The sequence below is a fragment of the Morus notabilis genome, unplaced genomic scaffold (assembly GCF_000414095.1).
Source record: "Morus notabilis unplaced genomic scaffold, ASM41409v2 Scaffold1202, whole genome shotgun sequence".
In the NCBI taxonomy this organism is placed as follows: domain Eukaryota; kingdom Viridiplantae; phylum Streptophyta; class Magnoliopsida; order Rosales; family Moraceae; genus Morus; species Morus notabilis.
In genome coordinates this window covers 212,884-228,972 of record NW_010358070.1, presented here as the reverse complement: position 1 = coordinate 228,972, position 16,089 = coordinate 212,884, and the positions used below count along the sequence as shown (strand labels likewise).

Here is a 16,089-nt window from a genome sequence, read left to right as displayed (position 1 = left end):
CAAATAAACTGAATAAAAGGGAAACTATTAGCTAATAACTGGGCTACAACCCACGTAAAACAATGCACGTAAACACGTAAGAAACATAACATAACTAACGGAAATGAAATGGATGTAAAACTCGTGACCATCGAGGACCTATTCACACGTAAAACTCTCAACTGCCATGACCTAGTCCATTCCTCCTCTTCCCGTCCAAGCTTTTTTTTCCTGCTCTTCACGTCCCAGCTTATCCCAAGTATGTGGGATTTGGCTTACGGCCCCTCTCCAAACATCGTGGCCTAACAATACCTCCCCCATCAAGTGGATCATTGTCCTCAAGGTCCAAATTTGGAAACATCTCCCGTAACTTCTTTGTTGGCTCCCACGTTGCCTCCTCGGCTGGAAGGTGCTTCCATTGCACTAAGCTTTCTTCGACCAGCTGAGTGCCTTGCTTGATCCAACGGTAGTCTAAAATAGTTTGCGGCTTCAATAAGATTACCCCTTCATCGGTGAATGGTGGTAACTCGGCCTGTGGTTCTTCAGCGTTGTCCCTATTATCTTGGTATCGTTTGAGGAGCGATACGTGAAACACTGGGTGAATGCGCGCCCCTTATGGTATGCGACAGGCCCGATCTTCTCTAGAATCTGGTAGGGTCTATAAAAACAACTAGCTAGTTTCTGATGGACCCGTTTGAAGGCCGTTTACTGGCGGTATGGGTGCAGTTTCAAAAGTACCCATTCACCGATATTGAACGAAATATCCCTTCTTTTCTTATCTGCCATCTGCTTCATTCTGTTCACCGAATTTTCTAAGTTGGCCTTCAGTTGCCGTAGCAGTGCATCTCGGCTTATAAGTTGCTGATCAACTTCATGAACCAGTGAAAGTCCGTCTTTGTATGTCAGAATGAGGGGCGGCAATCTTCCATACAACGCCTAAAAAGGGGGTCATCCCCGTCGAAATATGGTGTGTCGTATTATACCAATATTCCGCCGAAGGTAAATAGCCGCTCCATTTCTGTGGCCACTAATGAACAAAACACCGAAGATATTGCTCGACACAGCAATTGATGACTTCCGTCTGGCCATCCGTCTGTGGGTGGTATGCGGAACTGAGCTGTAGTTTAGTGCTCGACAGCTTGAAAAATTCTTTCCAGAAGTTACTGATGAAGATTGGGTCTCGATCACTGATAATTGATTTTGGCATGCCGTGAAGCTTAATGATGCCTTCCACAAATTTCTCTGCTACAGTTTTTACAGTAAAAGGATGACTTAAAGTAAGGAAATGAGCGGACTTACTAAGTCTGTCGACAACCACCATGATGGTGTCCTTTCCCTGCGAAACTGGTAAGCTCTCAATAAAGTCTAAAGTGATGTCGTCCCATACTTGGCACGGGATTGGCAGCGTTTGAAGAAGCCCAGCTGGAGCTAAGGTCTCGGCTTTTATTTTCTGGCATACCTCGCATCCCTTGACGTAGTCTTGCATTGATCTATGCATTCCATGCCAATAAAACTGCTACCCCAATTTCTTGAACGTACGTAGGACGCCCGAATGACACCCTACCTTGGTGTTATGCATTTCGTGTAACAGTTTGGCTCTTAAGGTGACATTGTTCGGAACAATGACCCGTCCTTTGTATAGTAATAGCCCTTGGTGCCATGTATATGATCCTCCAGGTTGTTTGGTGGCCACATGGACCTTTGACTGAATGTACTGGTCTTCCTCTGCGGCTTTTTTAATTTCCTCCCATAAGCTAACCTGTGGAAAGAAAATATGGTGAAGAATAGGACTGCCCTATTTTTGAGATAGAGCATCCGCTGCGGAGTTCTCACGGCCCAGCCTGTATTTAATTTCGTAATCATAGCCCAATAGCTTAGCAACCCATTTTTGTTGCTCTGGAGTTGCTATTCGTTGCTCTAGAAAATATTTGAGACTACATTGATTGGTTTGAATATAGAATTTTTTGCCTAGAAGGTAAGGCCACCAAGTACGGATGGCTTCGACGATAGCCAACATCTCCTTAGCATACGTCGACCAGGATTTCTTGGTCACTCTGAGGGCTCGACTTATGTATGCCACTGGTTTGCCTTTTTGAGATAGGATCGCTCCAATTCCTTCCCCAGATGTGTCAGTTTCAATAGTGAAATCATCATTGAAGTTTGGCATGGCTAATATAGACGTGGTCATCATGGCCTATTTGAGAGCAAGGAAGGCGGATTCAGCTTCTCCATGCCATCCGAATTGGCCCTTTTTTAGAAGATTGGTAAGAGGCCAAGCTTTAATGTCGTAATCTTTGACAAGCTTCTGGTAACAACCTATCAAACCTAAAAACCCACGTAGTTCTGAAATGTTAGTAGGTCGAGGCCAGGCTACCATAGCAGCAATTTTATTTTCATCCACTTTTTCGCCTTGACTAGTGATGATGTGCCCCAAGTACTCCAATTCTTACTGCCCAAATGCATATTTGCTAGCTTTAACAAAGAATCTGTGCTGCCTCAATATTTTGAAAGTCTGCCTTACATGCATTAAATTTTGGGATGTATTAAATGTTGATCCCAATCCGGACTATAGGCCAAAATATCATCAAAGAAAACTATTATGAATTTTTGAAGATGATGTCGAAAGATGGAGTTCATGATAGCTTGGAATGTTGAAGGTGCATTACATAAGCCAAATGGCATAACCAAGTATTCGTAATGTCCATCATGTGTTTGAAAATCAGTTTTATGGATATCACATGTTTTAATTCGTACCTGATGGTACCCCGCTCTCAAGTCAAGCTTGGTAACATAAGAAGCACCGTAAAGCTCATCCAACATATCCTCCACTGTAGGGATTGGAAATCGGTCTTTAATGGTTGCGGCGTTGAGCGCGCGATAATCTGTGTAAAAGCGCCAATTTTTGTCTTTCTTTTTTACTAGCAATACGGGTGACGAGAAGGGGCTAGTGCTGGGTCGTACAAGCCCAGATTGCAATATATCTTGGACCTGCTTCTCAATCTCGTTCTTTTGATAATGCGCATACCTGTAAGGCCGTACATTAGTCGGTTCGGTTCCTTCCTTAAGGGTAATGCCTTGGTCAATCTCCTGTATTGGTGCTAAGCTTGAGGGTTTCGTGAATAAATCTGAGAATTCCTGCAATATCTCCCGCATGCTTAAATGAATCTCTTGCGGTTTCGTATGGGCAACCTGTAAGCATAAAACAAATAGAGCATGGCTAGGATGAATTTCTTTAGTTAACTCTTCGATTGATGCTGCTTGGATATTTTGCCCGTTGATGCCTACCAATCTCCTGGTATGGTTTTCCCACATGAATTCCATAGTTAACTGCCCCCAATCACACACCACGGAGCCAAGTAGCTCAAGCCATTGGATTCCCAAAACTACGTCTAACCCTGTGAGAGAGGTAAGGAATAAAGGGTTAAGGAAAAAAGGGTACCCTGTAAATTGATTTGTACCTCTTCAAACCTCCCTTGGCATCTGAGATTTTCTCCATTAGCAACCCGGACCGTGAAGGTTTTCGTAGGCACCACCGGTAGACGTAGCAAATTGGCCATACGCTCACTGATAAAGTTGTTAGTCGATCTGCTATCGATTAATACAATGACGTCGTGGGCACCGATTTTGCCAGCGATCCACGTGGTTTTAGGCGTGGTCCATCCTGTTAGTGCATGCAACGTAATTTCTGGTTCAGGAGGCCCTTCGGGATTCTTTGTAGTTGGATGTTCTTCAGTAACATTGTCGCATAATAGGTTACCGCTATCCTCGTAACCCTCCAACATGAGTATCTGTGGCCCCTGACATTTGTGTCCTGCAGTAAAACGATCATTACAATTGAAACATAAGTTTTGGGCTCGTCTCCGCTGCATTTCTTCCCAAGTAAGTCGTCACACAGGGACGGCAGGGGCTGGTGGTGCTGCTCGATTAGTAGGGGGAAGAACTAGGGGAGCTCGCGTTGGTGGTGCAGGCCTTACAAACCTCCTCTGTCTAGCAAGTTGATCATCCTTCATTCTTGCTAAACTGATGGCTTCTTTTACTATCTGGGGCTTAAACACCCGTATACCATCCGAGATGTCCGTCTTTAAGCCACCCATAAAAGTTCCTACAAGAGCTCTTTGCGTCCATCCCTGTACTTGATTGCCCAAGCGCTCGAATTCCCGTTGGTAATCTCGCAAAGATCCAACCTGCCTTATCCTCGAAAGAGCTTCATCAAAATCTTCGCACTCCGAAGGCCCAAAGCAAGCTGAAAGTTTGTCTTCGAGGTTTTCCCATGAGAGAGCTCGTCCTTCTTCTTCGAACGTCCTGCGGATCCACTGCCACCATTGGTTGGCCTCTCCTTCCAAGTGATAGGAGGCTAAAGAGACTTTTTGGGGTTCAGGAGTACTCTGGAACTCAAAAAATTGGTTCACATGATTGAACCACTCCGTCGGATCATCCCTTGAAAATCGAGTAAATTCAAGCTTTGCTGTTTTGGAAGATACCACCAGTCGTCCCCCATCGTTGCCTTCTCGGTGATGGTTGCCTTCTCGATGATGGCTACCGGGGTTGGGGTTCTCCTGGTTTGCGAGCAAGACTTCGGAGAGGCGGTTGAGCGTTTCTTCCACATGATGAAGCCTCTTGGTCATGCCGAGCTCTATCCTGTGTAACCTATCCTGCACTCCACCAATTCTAGCTTCTAACTGCTCATACGCTTTTTATTGGTTCCCATAGATAACCTGTCTCTGATACCAATTAATAGGTCTTAAATTTAGAAAATAAAATGCTAAGATAATTTGTCTTCTCTTCGGGTGAGAAGCGTACCACAATTTGCATAGAAATGATTACTTACTTCCATTGATAAACTTGGGCTGCTTAAATAAGCAAAGCCACGTACAAATAAACTGAATAAAAGGGAAACTATTAGCTAATAACTGGACTACAACCCATGTAAAACAAAGCACGTAAACACGTAAGAAACATAACATAACTAACGGAAATGAAATGGACGTAAAACTCACAACCATCGAGGACCTATTCGTACGTAAAACTCTCAACTACCATAACCCAGTCTATTCCTGCTCTTCACGTCCTAACTTATCCCAAGTATTTAGGATTTGACTTGCGGCCCCTCTCTGAACGTAGTGGCCTAATAGTGCCATGTCTATAAAAAACATGTAGTTTGAGAGATTATCAATATCCACAGTATTCACTGGATCCAAGTCTGCATCCTCCTCATAAAGCTGGTCATTTTGATCACCACTGACAGTAACTTCAGTAGCTTCAGTTTCATCACCATTGACAGCTTCATTTTCTTCTATATATTGATCACCATTCACTATATTCTCTCCACCTTGATCAATATCTCCACCTTGAGCTGTTGAAGATTTGGATATCAAGGTACTCATCTAACTCAAAAGTGAATAGATCAAGTTACTCATCTAATTACTCAGAGAATTGATTATCATGGTCAGTTTTTTAGAAAATAGTTTCATTGAAAATTACATCCCTGGATATAACACATTTCTTATCACCTATAATCCATAATTTGAACCCTTTAACCCGACGTGGATATCCTATGAACACAACCTTTTTTGCTCTAGGGTTAAGTTTCCCTTGGTTCTTATGCATAAAAGCAATGCACCCAGAAGGTTTAGGATGACCAATCTTAGGTGGTTTACCTGTCCATGCATGCTTAGGGGTTTTAAATCATATAGATGATGATGGTGATCTATTTACTAATAACATGCAATAGATGTAGCCTCACCCTAAAATTTCTTACCTAAGCCTGATTCATGCAACATGCATCTGACTTTGTTTAACAGGGTCCTATTCATCCTCTCAACAATATCATTTTACTGAGGGGTTCCAGTGTAAGTCCAATGTCTTTCTATCCCATTTTGAATGCAAAAGCTAGTAAAAGGCTCATTACAATATTCAAGACCATTATATGTTCTCATTTTCTTAATTCTCTTACCAGTTTGAAGTTCAACCAAGTGTTTCCATTCTTTAAATTTCTCAAAAGTTTGATCTTTAGTTTTTAAAAAATATGTCCAGCCTTTTCTAGAGAAATCATCAATGAATGAGATAAAATATTGAGAATTTGAACGTGAAAAAGGTCCCTGAGGAGATCCCCACAAATCAGAGTGTACATACTCTAGGATTTTGTTGGTCTTGTATATGGTAGGAGTAAATCTTAGTCTGTGTGACTTTCCATAGATGCATGCCTCACATTATCAAGTGAATTGATTTTCTTGGGGTCAATTACTCCTTGGTTGCCTAACTCATTGAGCCCTTTTATGGTAATATGTTATAGCCTTTTATACCATATCAAGGTTTCATCTGGTTTGGTAGACACAACTGCAACATCTCCAAAAATTACCTTGCCCTGTAGGATATACAAACCCTGCTGCAATTATCCTCTTAGAACAACCAGAGAGCCCTTCATGACTCTTAGGTTCCCATTCTCAGACTTATAAATATAGCCATTTGAGTCCAGTAACCAAGTGATACCAAATTTCTTCTTAAATCAGGTACAAACCTGACATGATCAAGTCTTTTAAGAGAACCATCCCACATCTTGAACATTACTGAGCCTATACGTGAAACTTGGCAGGAATTGTTGTTACCCATGAAGACTAATCCTTCATCCAAGGTTTTGAAGTCAATGAGCCAATCCCTTCTTGGAGTCATGTGAAAAGTGCATCCTAAAAGGTTAACTTATTAGGTCTTAGATCTTTTCATGTGTATGAACCACTTCACATTCTCATTCACTTTTCATGTGAGACAACACACATGAACTTTTCTCAATAATCTCCCCCTCATATCTGTGTTCACCAAGCTCCCCCTCGAATTAAAGTTTCTAGTAGCCGGCACATCCAAGCATCACACTCTAAACAAGAGCCAACTCCAACATGGAAAAGAGAGTCGAAACCATGCAACTCCACTAATACTCTACCAGTATCACCTACAACAGCACCAACTGTGGGAACACCAACTCTCCATGGGAGACAGTGTGGGAACTATAACCGAGTGTGATCGCTTAGCCCATATGAATTCTCGGCTCTGAGACCATTTATTGAGGAAACACCACATGCAAAATTAATCTAATATTATATATATATATATATAAACCGAAAGAAAGGACAAAAAAACAAGAAGAGAGAGAGAGAAGCAAGAAAATCAAAGTCTTTTTGTGCTGCACGTGTTGGAGGACATTAATATTTATACGTTCCCTTCGCTTTCGTGTATGTAGAAAACTCTTGAGCATTTGAGTATGACACAGTTTTCATTGAGATATTGAAACAATGAATGTTATAATTCAAAAAGTTTAAATAATACATGGTTTACTCAGGACTTGATCTTTCAAGTATTCTTTGATTAAATATAGTCATGGTATATATTTAAGTTTTCTCGAAGAAAATGTATGTTTACTCTAAAGAAACGGGAAGTCTTAAATCTACCAACCATACAGGTCTAATAATGTGTTTTTTATTTTTTGTATTTTTGTGTGAGATTGTTTATATGTTTGTAACATTTGTTGTGTTTAAGTATAATACTTAATATTATATATGTTGAACTATATTTTTTAAATGTCACTTAAATGAATGATATTATACACCAATATAAAAAAAGTTACATTTATTGGACTAATACTGCTGCCAGACTTAAACATTTCCAACAAAAAAATTACTTTTTTTGGCTTTATTGAAGTAATTTATTATCTAAGTTTATTATTATTATTTTCCTTCCTGGGAGGACCCTAAACAAAATGTAACTTCTCTAGTTTTCGTTTTTCTTTTTTAAGGACGAAAGATCCTGGCTAGTTAGCACGTGTATTGCTTCACAAAAAAGTGGCACATTTATTATTATTATTATTATTTTCCCCAAGAGTTGGGCCATGAACTTAGATATTGAAGATAATTTGGAATTTTCCTTTTGTCCAAAGCGATATATTCTGTAAATGACATTCGTGTAAAAGTTCTTTTAATAGTACTTATTAATAAAAGTTCAGTTTAATGGGAATCACAATTACATAAATTCAAGCATGTACTAATTTATTAAAGTTGCAAATTGGGATTTAACGCCTTGATCTCTTCTCTCCTTAAAAAGAGAATTCACTTCTCCCTGTTTCGTTGTTTAAATGTCTTTTTTTTTTTTAGTGTTTTTTTTTTTTTTTTCTTTTTTTTGTTTTTTTTTTTTTTTTTTTTTTTTTTTTTTTTTTCATTTCTTCTTTTCCTTCCTTATCTTTTTCATTGCATCTTTTAACCTGTAATTTTTATATACTTTTAAATATATCCCTTTAAATACTTTTTTACTGTTATTTACAATATTATTTTTTTTAATTCCTTGTTAAATTAATTTATTCTCATATGTGCTTCTACATAAATGTTTTTTGTTTGTGATCCTCATAAATTACACCTTTAATTGTGAAATATTTCACATAAGTTTTTTTTTTCTTTTTTCTTCTGTTTTTTATTTCAGATCTTTTTTCTCGCTTTTTGTCTTTGTTTCTTTTATTCTTTTATTCTTTTCTTTTTTTCCCTGACAATTTGTCTAACTATTGTCTAAATGAATCACGCACGCGAAGCGCACGGTTTTCATTAGTTAAAGATTAAAATTAGACAAATAATATTCAACTTTTATCAGACGTTTACTTATTTCCTATTAGAATATAAAGACACAAACACACTTACAGGACAAAATAAAAATTGCTCACGTTATAAAGACGATATCTATCAATCTCTGTTCTAGGAAGTAGAGATCTATCTTATTCACTCATACAAGATGAACACAATTTACAATTATGAAAATAAACTGTTTATTTTGGGGGTTTTTTTTTTTCCATCACATTTGTCTCTATTCATTCTAAGAGCTAGTAATACAAGCATAAAATTTGAAATTTCTAACGATAATTTTTTACCTTTATTTTTCCTCGTGAGGTAAGACATGGGCAAGAGTAATGAAGGACAAATAGTAATTGTGCATGCAAATCGAAATTGGGAAATTAATTATTAAAAGAAAATTGAAAGCATCCATGCATTTTGGCTATATTCTATAAAAATAATCTAATCATATCCATCTAGTTTTTTTTTTTTTTTTTTTTTTTTTTTTTTTTTTTTTTTTTTAAGTATTCTTCATATTTGCATTATTGACTATATAAGAGTTTTTTTTTTTTTTTTTTCTCTTTCTCACTTCAAAAGATGTATATTTGTCAAGAGGGTTTGAACGTCGGCAAGAGATAAAATTATTTTAGTTTCATGTGTTATAGTAAAACATGTTCTTGATATCCCGTGTTTTTTTTATAATATTAAAGTGACACATTAACGTTTTTAAAAATGTTTCTTTAGTACCTTGAAGTTGATTTTTGAGACGTAAAATGACTTTAGTATCCTTCTATTTAATTAACTAAAAACTAATAAATTTAGAAAAAAAAAATCATAAGATTTTTTATTTTGTTGTTTTCTTTTAAATATTTTAATGTTTTGAAATATTTTAGATTTTTATACAAAAATATTATCACTATTTAATTAATAAGAAGAGTAGTTTGGATATTGCATGTCTCCAAGGATGAAAATGGCCATGATATTGTTGACATTTTCACGACATTGTTCATATTTTGAAGTCTCGGCATGGATAAGAAGGAGAAAGATAGTCCTCCCAGCATGTCCGTAAAATGTCCCCAATGTCTAAGAATATCCACTATATCTGTTAATATCTATAAATATCCCAGATTTTTTAAAAATGTCCACAAAATGTCCAAAATCACGAGGATTTTTTTTTGCACAAAAATTAATTTTATAGCACATATTAATCTTTTCCTATCTTTTTCAATAAAATGAGAAAATATGATTCAAATCAAAAGCAAAAAAAAAAATTACTAAGACTTAATTAGTTTGTAAATAATTTTAATCTTTTAAATGAATAATTCATATTCAAAGATTAATATTTTAGTCGTACTGACCACTTGGCAACATTTAAAATGTGATTTACGGTACCAAGCAGATATTTTTAATAACATCAAGGTACCCTTTTAATATTATAAAAAATACATGACACTAAGAGTATGTTTCTCTATAACAGAAAGTACCAAAATAATTTTTTTCCCTTTATTAAAAGAAGCAATGACACAAAAAGAAAAATATTGGAAACAATTTTGAATTTTTCATGTTTTCACAAGATCTCATCATATCAATATCTTGTTTGATTCCACATAATTTGAAGTAAAGCATTATGAGTGCATCTATTGACACCACTCCTATTTTTTACGCTTCTTTTTCATAAAAATTTTTAGGAGATTTTGTTTCATGTATCCATCTTTGGTTCTAAATCATGGTTCATGGTTCTCTACAATATTTTTCTCTCACAAAAAATTTAAACTTCAAAAATCAGAATCATGAATCATGATTCTGAATCCATAAACCAAACGTTACCTTAGTACTAAATTACTCATTAATAAAAGTACTTTTTAATACAAAGTATTTAAAAAAATACTTATTACACGTCTCATCTTAAAATAAATGTTATAGGAGGTCTATTACCACCCCTTAATTTACTCTTTTCACACTCTTTATAATAAATTAATTTACGAAAAACAACCATCATGCATTCCATCCCTTTAAAAAAAATATTATTCCATCTTAAAATTATATGCCCTACGTTCTTTTTTTTTTTTTTTTGACAAATAGGGAATGAGTTCTAACATGAAAAAAAACTTCTACAAATAAAATTCGTAGTGTTTTTTTTTTTTTTTTTTTCCCCGCTCAAGATTCTTGTTTCTTACATATATAAACTTTTTTTGAATTAGTACCAGCACAAATCATTTACCGTTTTTTGTTCTTATATCTATATAGCCTTAAAAAAAAACAGCACAAATTATTTACCATTTTTATTCTTATATCCTCTACACAGCCTTAAAAAAAAATATAAACCCGATTTGTACAAATGGTTTATAAACCCCTTAATAAAAGCATATAAATCCCAGTGTATACAAATTGTTAATATGAACCCAAATGCAAAAAAGAGAGTGATCGACATTAGCATACAAATTGTTGAAGGTCTTAATAGCTGGCCTTACCCTTTGACGGGGAGCATTGATCAGTCTCATCAAATGTGTTAATGGTCGAATGTATAGAGTGTGGTTTAATCCACACTAAATTAAATACTGAATTAGTAGGAACAAGCCTACACATATGAAACCCTAAGACAATCACGTAACGCTTGGATTTTTTATCATCAACTTATTGTAGTTCTTCACACTTTAATGTTATTTAGTCCCACTAATTAATAGTTGTTTTATCACTTTGGATTATGACTGAATTTTGTAAATTATCTCTCGCGGCAAATAATACAATATCCTATTTTATACCACCAAAATTTTATTTTCAATTGGTAAATAAATAAAACCATATTTCTCTTCTATTCTCAGAACACTCCTTTATGAAAATATAAGGCATATCCTAGTGCAATTCAAGAAGCTACATCTGTTGTAGTAATAAACAATCTTGTTTATACCCGTCATTTCATTGATCAGAGAATTTCATGTTAGCTATGAAAGTTATCTTACCAAAATCATTAAATTTGCATAACTTTAGATTAAATTATCATATATGTTTTACTGTGCATTTAGTTATCGGTTCAATAATTATTTAAATATTTTTATTATAGTATTTTCTTTTATAAAATTTAAATTTCTATTCAAATATTTTTATTCAAACTTATAAATCAAACAAAACCTTTTTTTTTACCGACAATTTTTCATATTAGAAGACGTTTGATTTATATATTCAGAATTAGTCTTATTTTACGTGTATTTTTTATAAAAAAAAATATTATAGAGAATTATAAATTATTATTCAGAATCAAAAACGAATATAAAAAATAAACGTCTCATTCTCAACCCTCATCAAAAAAAGAAAAATCATAACTATTCCCTTGTTTAATTTTTTACTATTCACTTGTTTAGAATTCAAACAAATGTTAACCGGCAGTTGGGCGAAGAAAAGAAATTATTAAAATTTTGCTAGAATAGTACTTCATGGATAAATATAATGATCATTGTCCGCAAAATAGTAAAGTTCAAGATTGCAAAAAGTGCTCAGAAAAACTAATGCGTACTTTCAAAAGGACAATTATATCCTCAACACCAAAACCATGTCCAATCATCACACGCCACGTCAGTAATCGCAGCCAAAGTTTGTGCTACCCAAGGGGCATGTCCCAAGGTCAGGACTAGGTAGGTCAAAAGGCCTGACTAAACTTAAAAAAAAAACAGGGAGAGAGAGGCCATTTGGTGCACCAAATCTCTGTGCCACCAACCCGACACAAAAAAGTCGCAACTCACAGAAGAGAGAATAAAAAAAGGGTGTTCGGGAAAGAAGAGAAAATCTAGAGGCCACATAAACTTGTGGCTGAGAATCAAATTCACCTGCTGACGTGGCATCCACCTCTCATTTAAACGGATCAAAATCCAAGACCACGTTTAAACTTGTTTGCTCTTACTGCCAACAACATCAACAACAAAGAGAGAGATAGAAAGAAAGAAAGGAAAAAAAAAAAGCAAGAGATTTTCTCGCGCCTTTTCTATATTGCTCTGTTTTTTGGTACTCTGTTTGGTTGCTGGGAAAGATAGAAGGGAAAATAGTACAAAAAATGCTGGAGAGTAAGGACCCGGCCATCAAGCTGTTTGGGAAGAAGATCGCCGTGCCGGCTGACGATGAGGCCCGAGCGGTCTCCGGCGAAGAATTGGCCTCGCAGCCGTTGGAGAAGGAAGATGTAAATGAAGAAGAGACTGAAACGGAGATGAAGGTAAATAATAATTATAATAATAAACTGATTTGTTGAGGTTGTTTATGTGGGGATTTTAGGATGACCCTTTTGTTGAAATGCTGAGAAATTTGGTGGGCTGGTTTTGGTTTTTTCCATTTTTGTAGATTTGGATGCTTGAGAATTGGGATATTGATTTCTCAAGTTGGTTTTTGACTTTTGTTAGCAAATTTTGTTTTTTTTTTTGTTTTATTCTTCTTTTTTGCTCTGCCTGATTTGAGATTAAATTTTGTTTTCTTATTTTTGGAATCCATTTTATTCATTTTTTATTTCTTGAATTCAGAATTTGAAACAAAACATATTTCAAGAAAAAAGCTTTGCCTTTCTCTAATTTTTTTTTTCCCTGTAATCTACTAGTAGCAAACTTATGAATGAAATTGGCCATCAGAAAAGTGATTTTCAGACCCTTCTCTCTCTCTCTCTCTCTCTCTCTCTGTTAAGAGTACTGCTTTTCAGTTGGTACTTATATTCATCTACAACTGCATAACCTGCTTTCTGATCTGCTGCCAAATTGGGGCAGAATTATTAATGACCATCAACCAGTGCCTTTTTCTATTTAATAACAGCTGTTTTCTTTCTGAAATTTTCCCATATATACATATATATACACACATATATATATAATATTTTTCTTACACGCCAGTCAAAATCACCCCCCGACCATCAGCCAGAAGTAAAATTTGGTTTTATTGGAAAAACTGTACAAGGGTTTTTCTCCTGATTTTCTGAACCTTTTTCATTATTAAATGTGACTGATCACTAATCTCTTAACCAAAAAGGGAAATAAAAAAAAACACTTTGTTCCCATAAGTTTTGGTAGTGGGATTCTTCAACTTTCTAGAAATCAACCTGGTTTCATCTCGTCTTAATAATAGCCTTAAAATAAGTCTCAATTTTAGAAATATGAAAAGGACTATTTATGAACTAACTTATAGTTTTCATATTTTTAGTTGTTTGGTCTTGTCATGCTGAATTTAGGCTCATATGTCACACCAGGTTTCCTAATTCATTAAACTGAATATTCAATTTTTGTGAATTCTCAGGATTCTCCACCAAGATCAGCCTCGGAGAACTCGGGACAAGATAGTGATCCGCCTTCGGAGACTGAAGATTCAATAAACCCCGAAACATTACCGGACTCCAGCAATGTCAACCCCAAGACACCTTCCGTAAACGAGGAAAGCGCAAAGTCGAATATCGCGAAGATCGACAATGAAAAGAACAACGCAAGCGCAGCCAACGCGCAGGAGAAAACCTTGAAGAAACCGGATAAAATCCTGCCCTGCCCTCGCTGCAATAGCATGGACACAAAATTCTGTTACTATAACAACTATAATGTCAACCAACCCCGCCATTTCTGCAAGGCGTGCCAGAGATACTGGACGGCAGGTGGGACAATGAGGAACGTGCCTGTGGGAGCTGGACGGCGCAAGAACAAGAACTCCTCCTCGCATTACCGCCACATCACCATCTCGGAGGCTCTCCAAGCTGCTCGAATCGAGGCTGCTCCTCCGAACGGGACACACCCCCACCACCACCACCACCACCACCACCACCACCACCCTGCATTGAAGAGCAACGGCAGAGTCCTAAGCTTTGCCTTGGATGCACCAATTTGTGATTCCATGGCATCTGTTTTGAACCTCACAGATAACAAAAAGGCCCCCCGGAACGGTTTCCACAAAACTGAGGAAAGGGGGTTCCCGGGGCCTTGCAAAGGTAGAGAGAATGGTGATGATTGCTCGAGTGCATCTTCGATTACCGTGTCGAATTCGATGGATGAAGTTGGGAGAAATAGTACTCAAGAACCGCAAGTTCACAACATGAATGGATTCTCTTCCATTCCTTGCATCCCTGGCGTCCCTTGGCCTTATCCTTGGAATTCAGCAGTTCCACCGCCGCCCCCGCCCCCACCGCCCTTTTGCCCTCCGGGGTTTCCCATGTCATTTTACCCCGCGGCATATTGGAACTGCGCGGTTCCAGGCACTTGGAACATTCCTTGGTTTGCCCCTCCACAGCCTTCTTCTCCGAGCCAGAACTCTCCGAGCTTGGGCTCAAATTCTCCGACACTAGGGAAGCATTCGAGGGATGGTGAAATTCTAAAATCAGACAGTTTGGAGAAAGAGGAGCCCTCAAAACCGAAAAATGGATCCGTTCTAGTCCCAAAAACGCTGAGGATCGACGACCCGACTGAGGCCGCGAAGAGCTCCATTTGGGCAACACTTGGGATCAAGAATGATGGAATCTCTGGTGGAGGGATGTTCAAGGCATTCCAATCAAAAAGTGATGAGAAGAAAAGCATGGCTGAGACATCTCCAGTGCTGAGAGCTAACCCTGCAGCCTTGTCTAGATCACTCAAGTTTCATGAGAGCTCATAAAAACTGTTGGCCTAATTCATCAACTCTTTTAAGTTTTGGTGACCATCAATCAACAAGCTTTTGAGTCATCTGATTCAGCTTGATGGGTTGATTAACTTGACTGAAATGTAGAAATGGAAGGAGGATCCAAATAGTTTTATGTCATTTAGGTCCCTCAGCTTGGTGGAGGGAACTAATGTAGGATAAAAGCTTTAGCGGCAGCTAATTTTGTTTTTGTTTTTCTTTTTGTAACAGTATATGCACAGGTGTCTTCTAATATTCTTAGCTTTGCTGGGTTTGTGTTCATGTAAAAATATATTACAATATATGTGAAATAATGTCAGAGAGTTAAAAGAAATATCTTTTTTACATTTTAGAATGAACTTTCCCAAAAATCCCAGCTTTTTTTCTTGATTCTTTGCTCAATAATCAATAGAACTACGTTCAACATCCAAATAGCTAAATTGATGAAAAAGGGTATCCATAAGATAAATAAGGGTTCTATAGCAGTAGGACCTCTCACCCGCATCACATATTTCTAAATATTAGATCATATTAAAATTAAAAAAATGCATTAAAAAATTTATGATACAAATTTGATGGTTGATAAATGAAAACCTAATAGTAGTTTATTTTTTCAAGTTTTATCGTAAAAAAAATCTCGATAAGTAAAATATTTCCTTAATTAAAATTCAGAGTCAAAAATATATACATATATGCTCAGGGAAAGCCAAGAAAGACAATTGTACTAAGCTTATGGTTGAATGATAAAGAAGGGGGTTGTGGGGCTACATGAGACATACCACCAAAGTTGAAGTAGATAAACTTGAATAAAATTCCATTGAGGCCAAGTTAGCTTTCCTTTTCAAACATGAAAAATCCTTACAACTTGCAATAAAGTCATATTGCAATCTCTCCGTTCATGTTCTTTTCTTTTTTTTTTTTTCTCTCT

At 36.6% G+C, this 16,089-nt stretch overlaps 1 protein-coding gene across 1 annotated transcript; it reads left to right on the top strand.

Moving 5' to 3' along the window:
- The first annotated feature begins 12,422 nt into the window (after positions 1 to 12,422).
- On the top strand, positions 12,423 to 15,495 carry LOC21391960 (cyclic dof factor 3). Its single transcript, XM_010091609.2, has 2 exons — positions 12,423 to 12,762; positions 13,824 to 15,495. Exons 1-2 carry the CDS (start codon positions 12,607 to 12,609, stop codon positions 15,156 to 15,158), a joined length of 1,491 nt encoding a protein of 496 aa, XP_010089911.1. The 5' UTR covers positions 12,423 to 12,606; the 3' UTR covers positions 15,159 to 15,495.
- Positions 15,496 to 16,089: the final 594 nt, after the last annotated feature.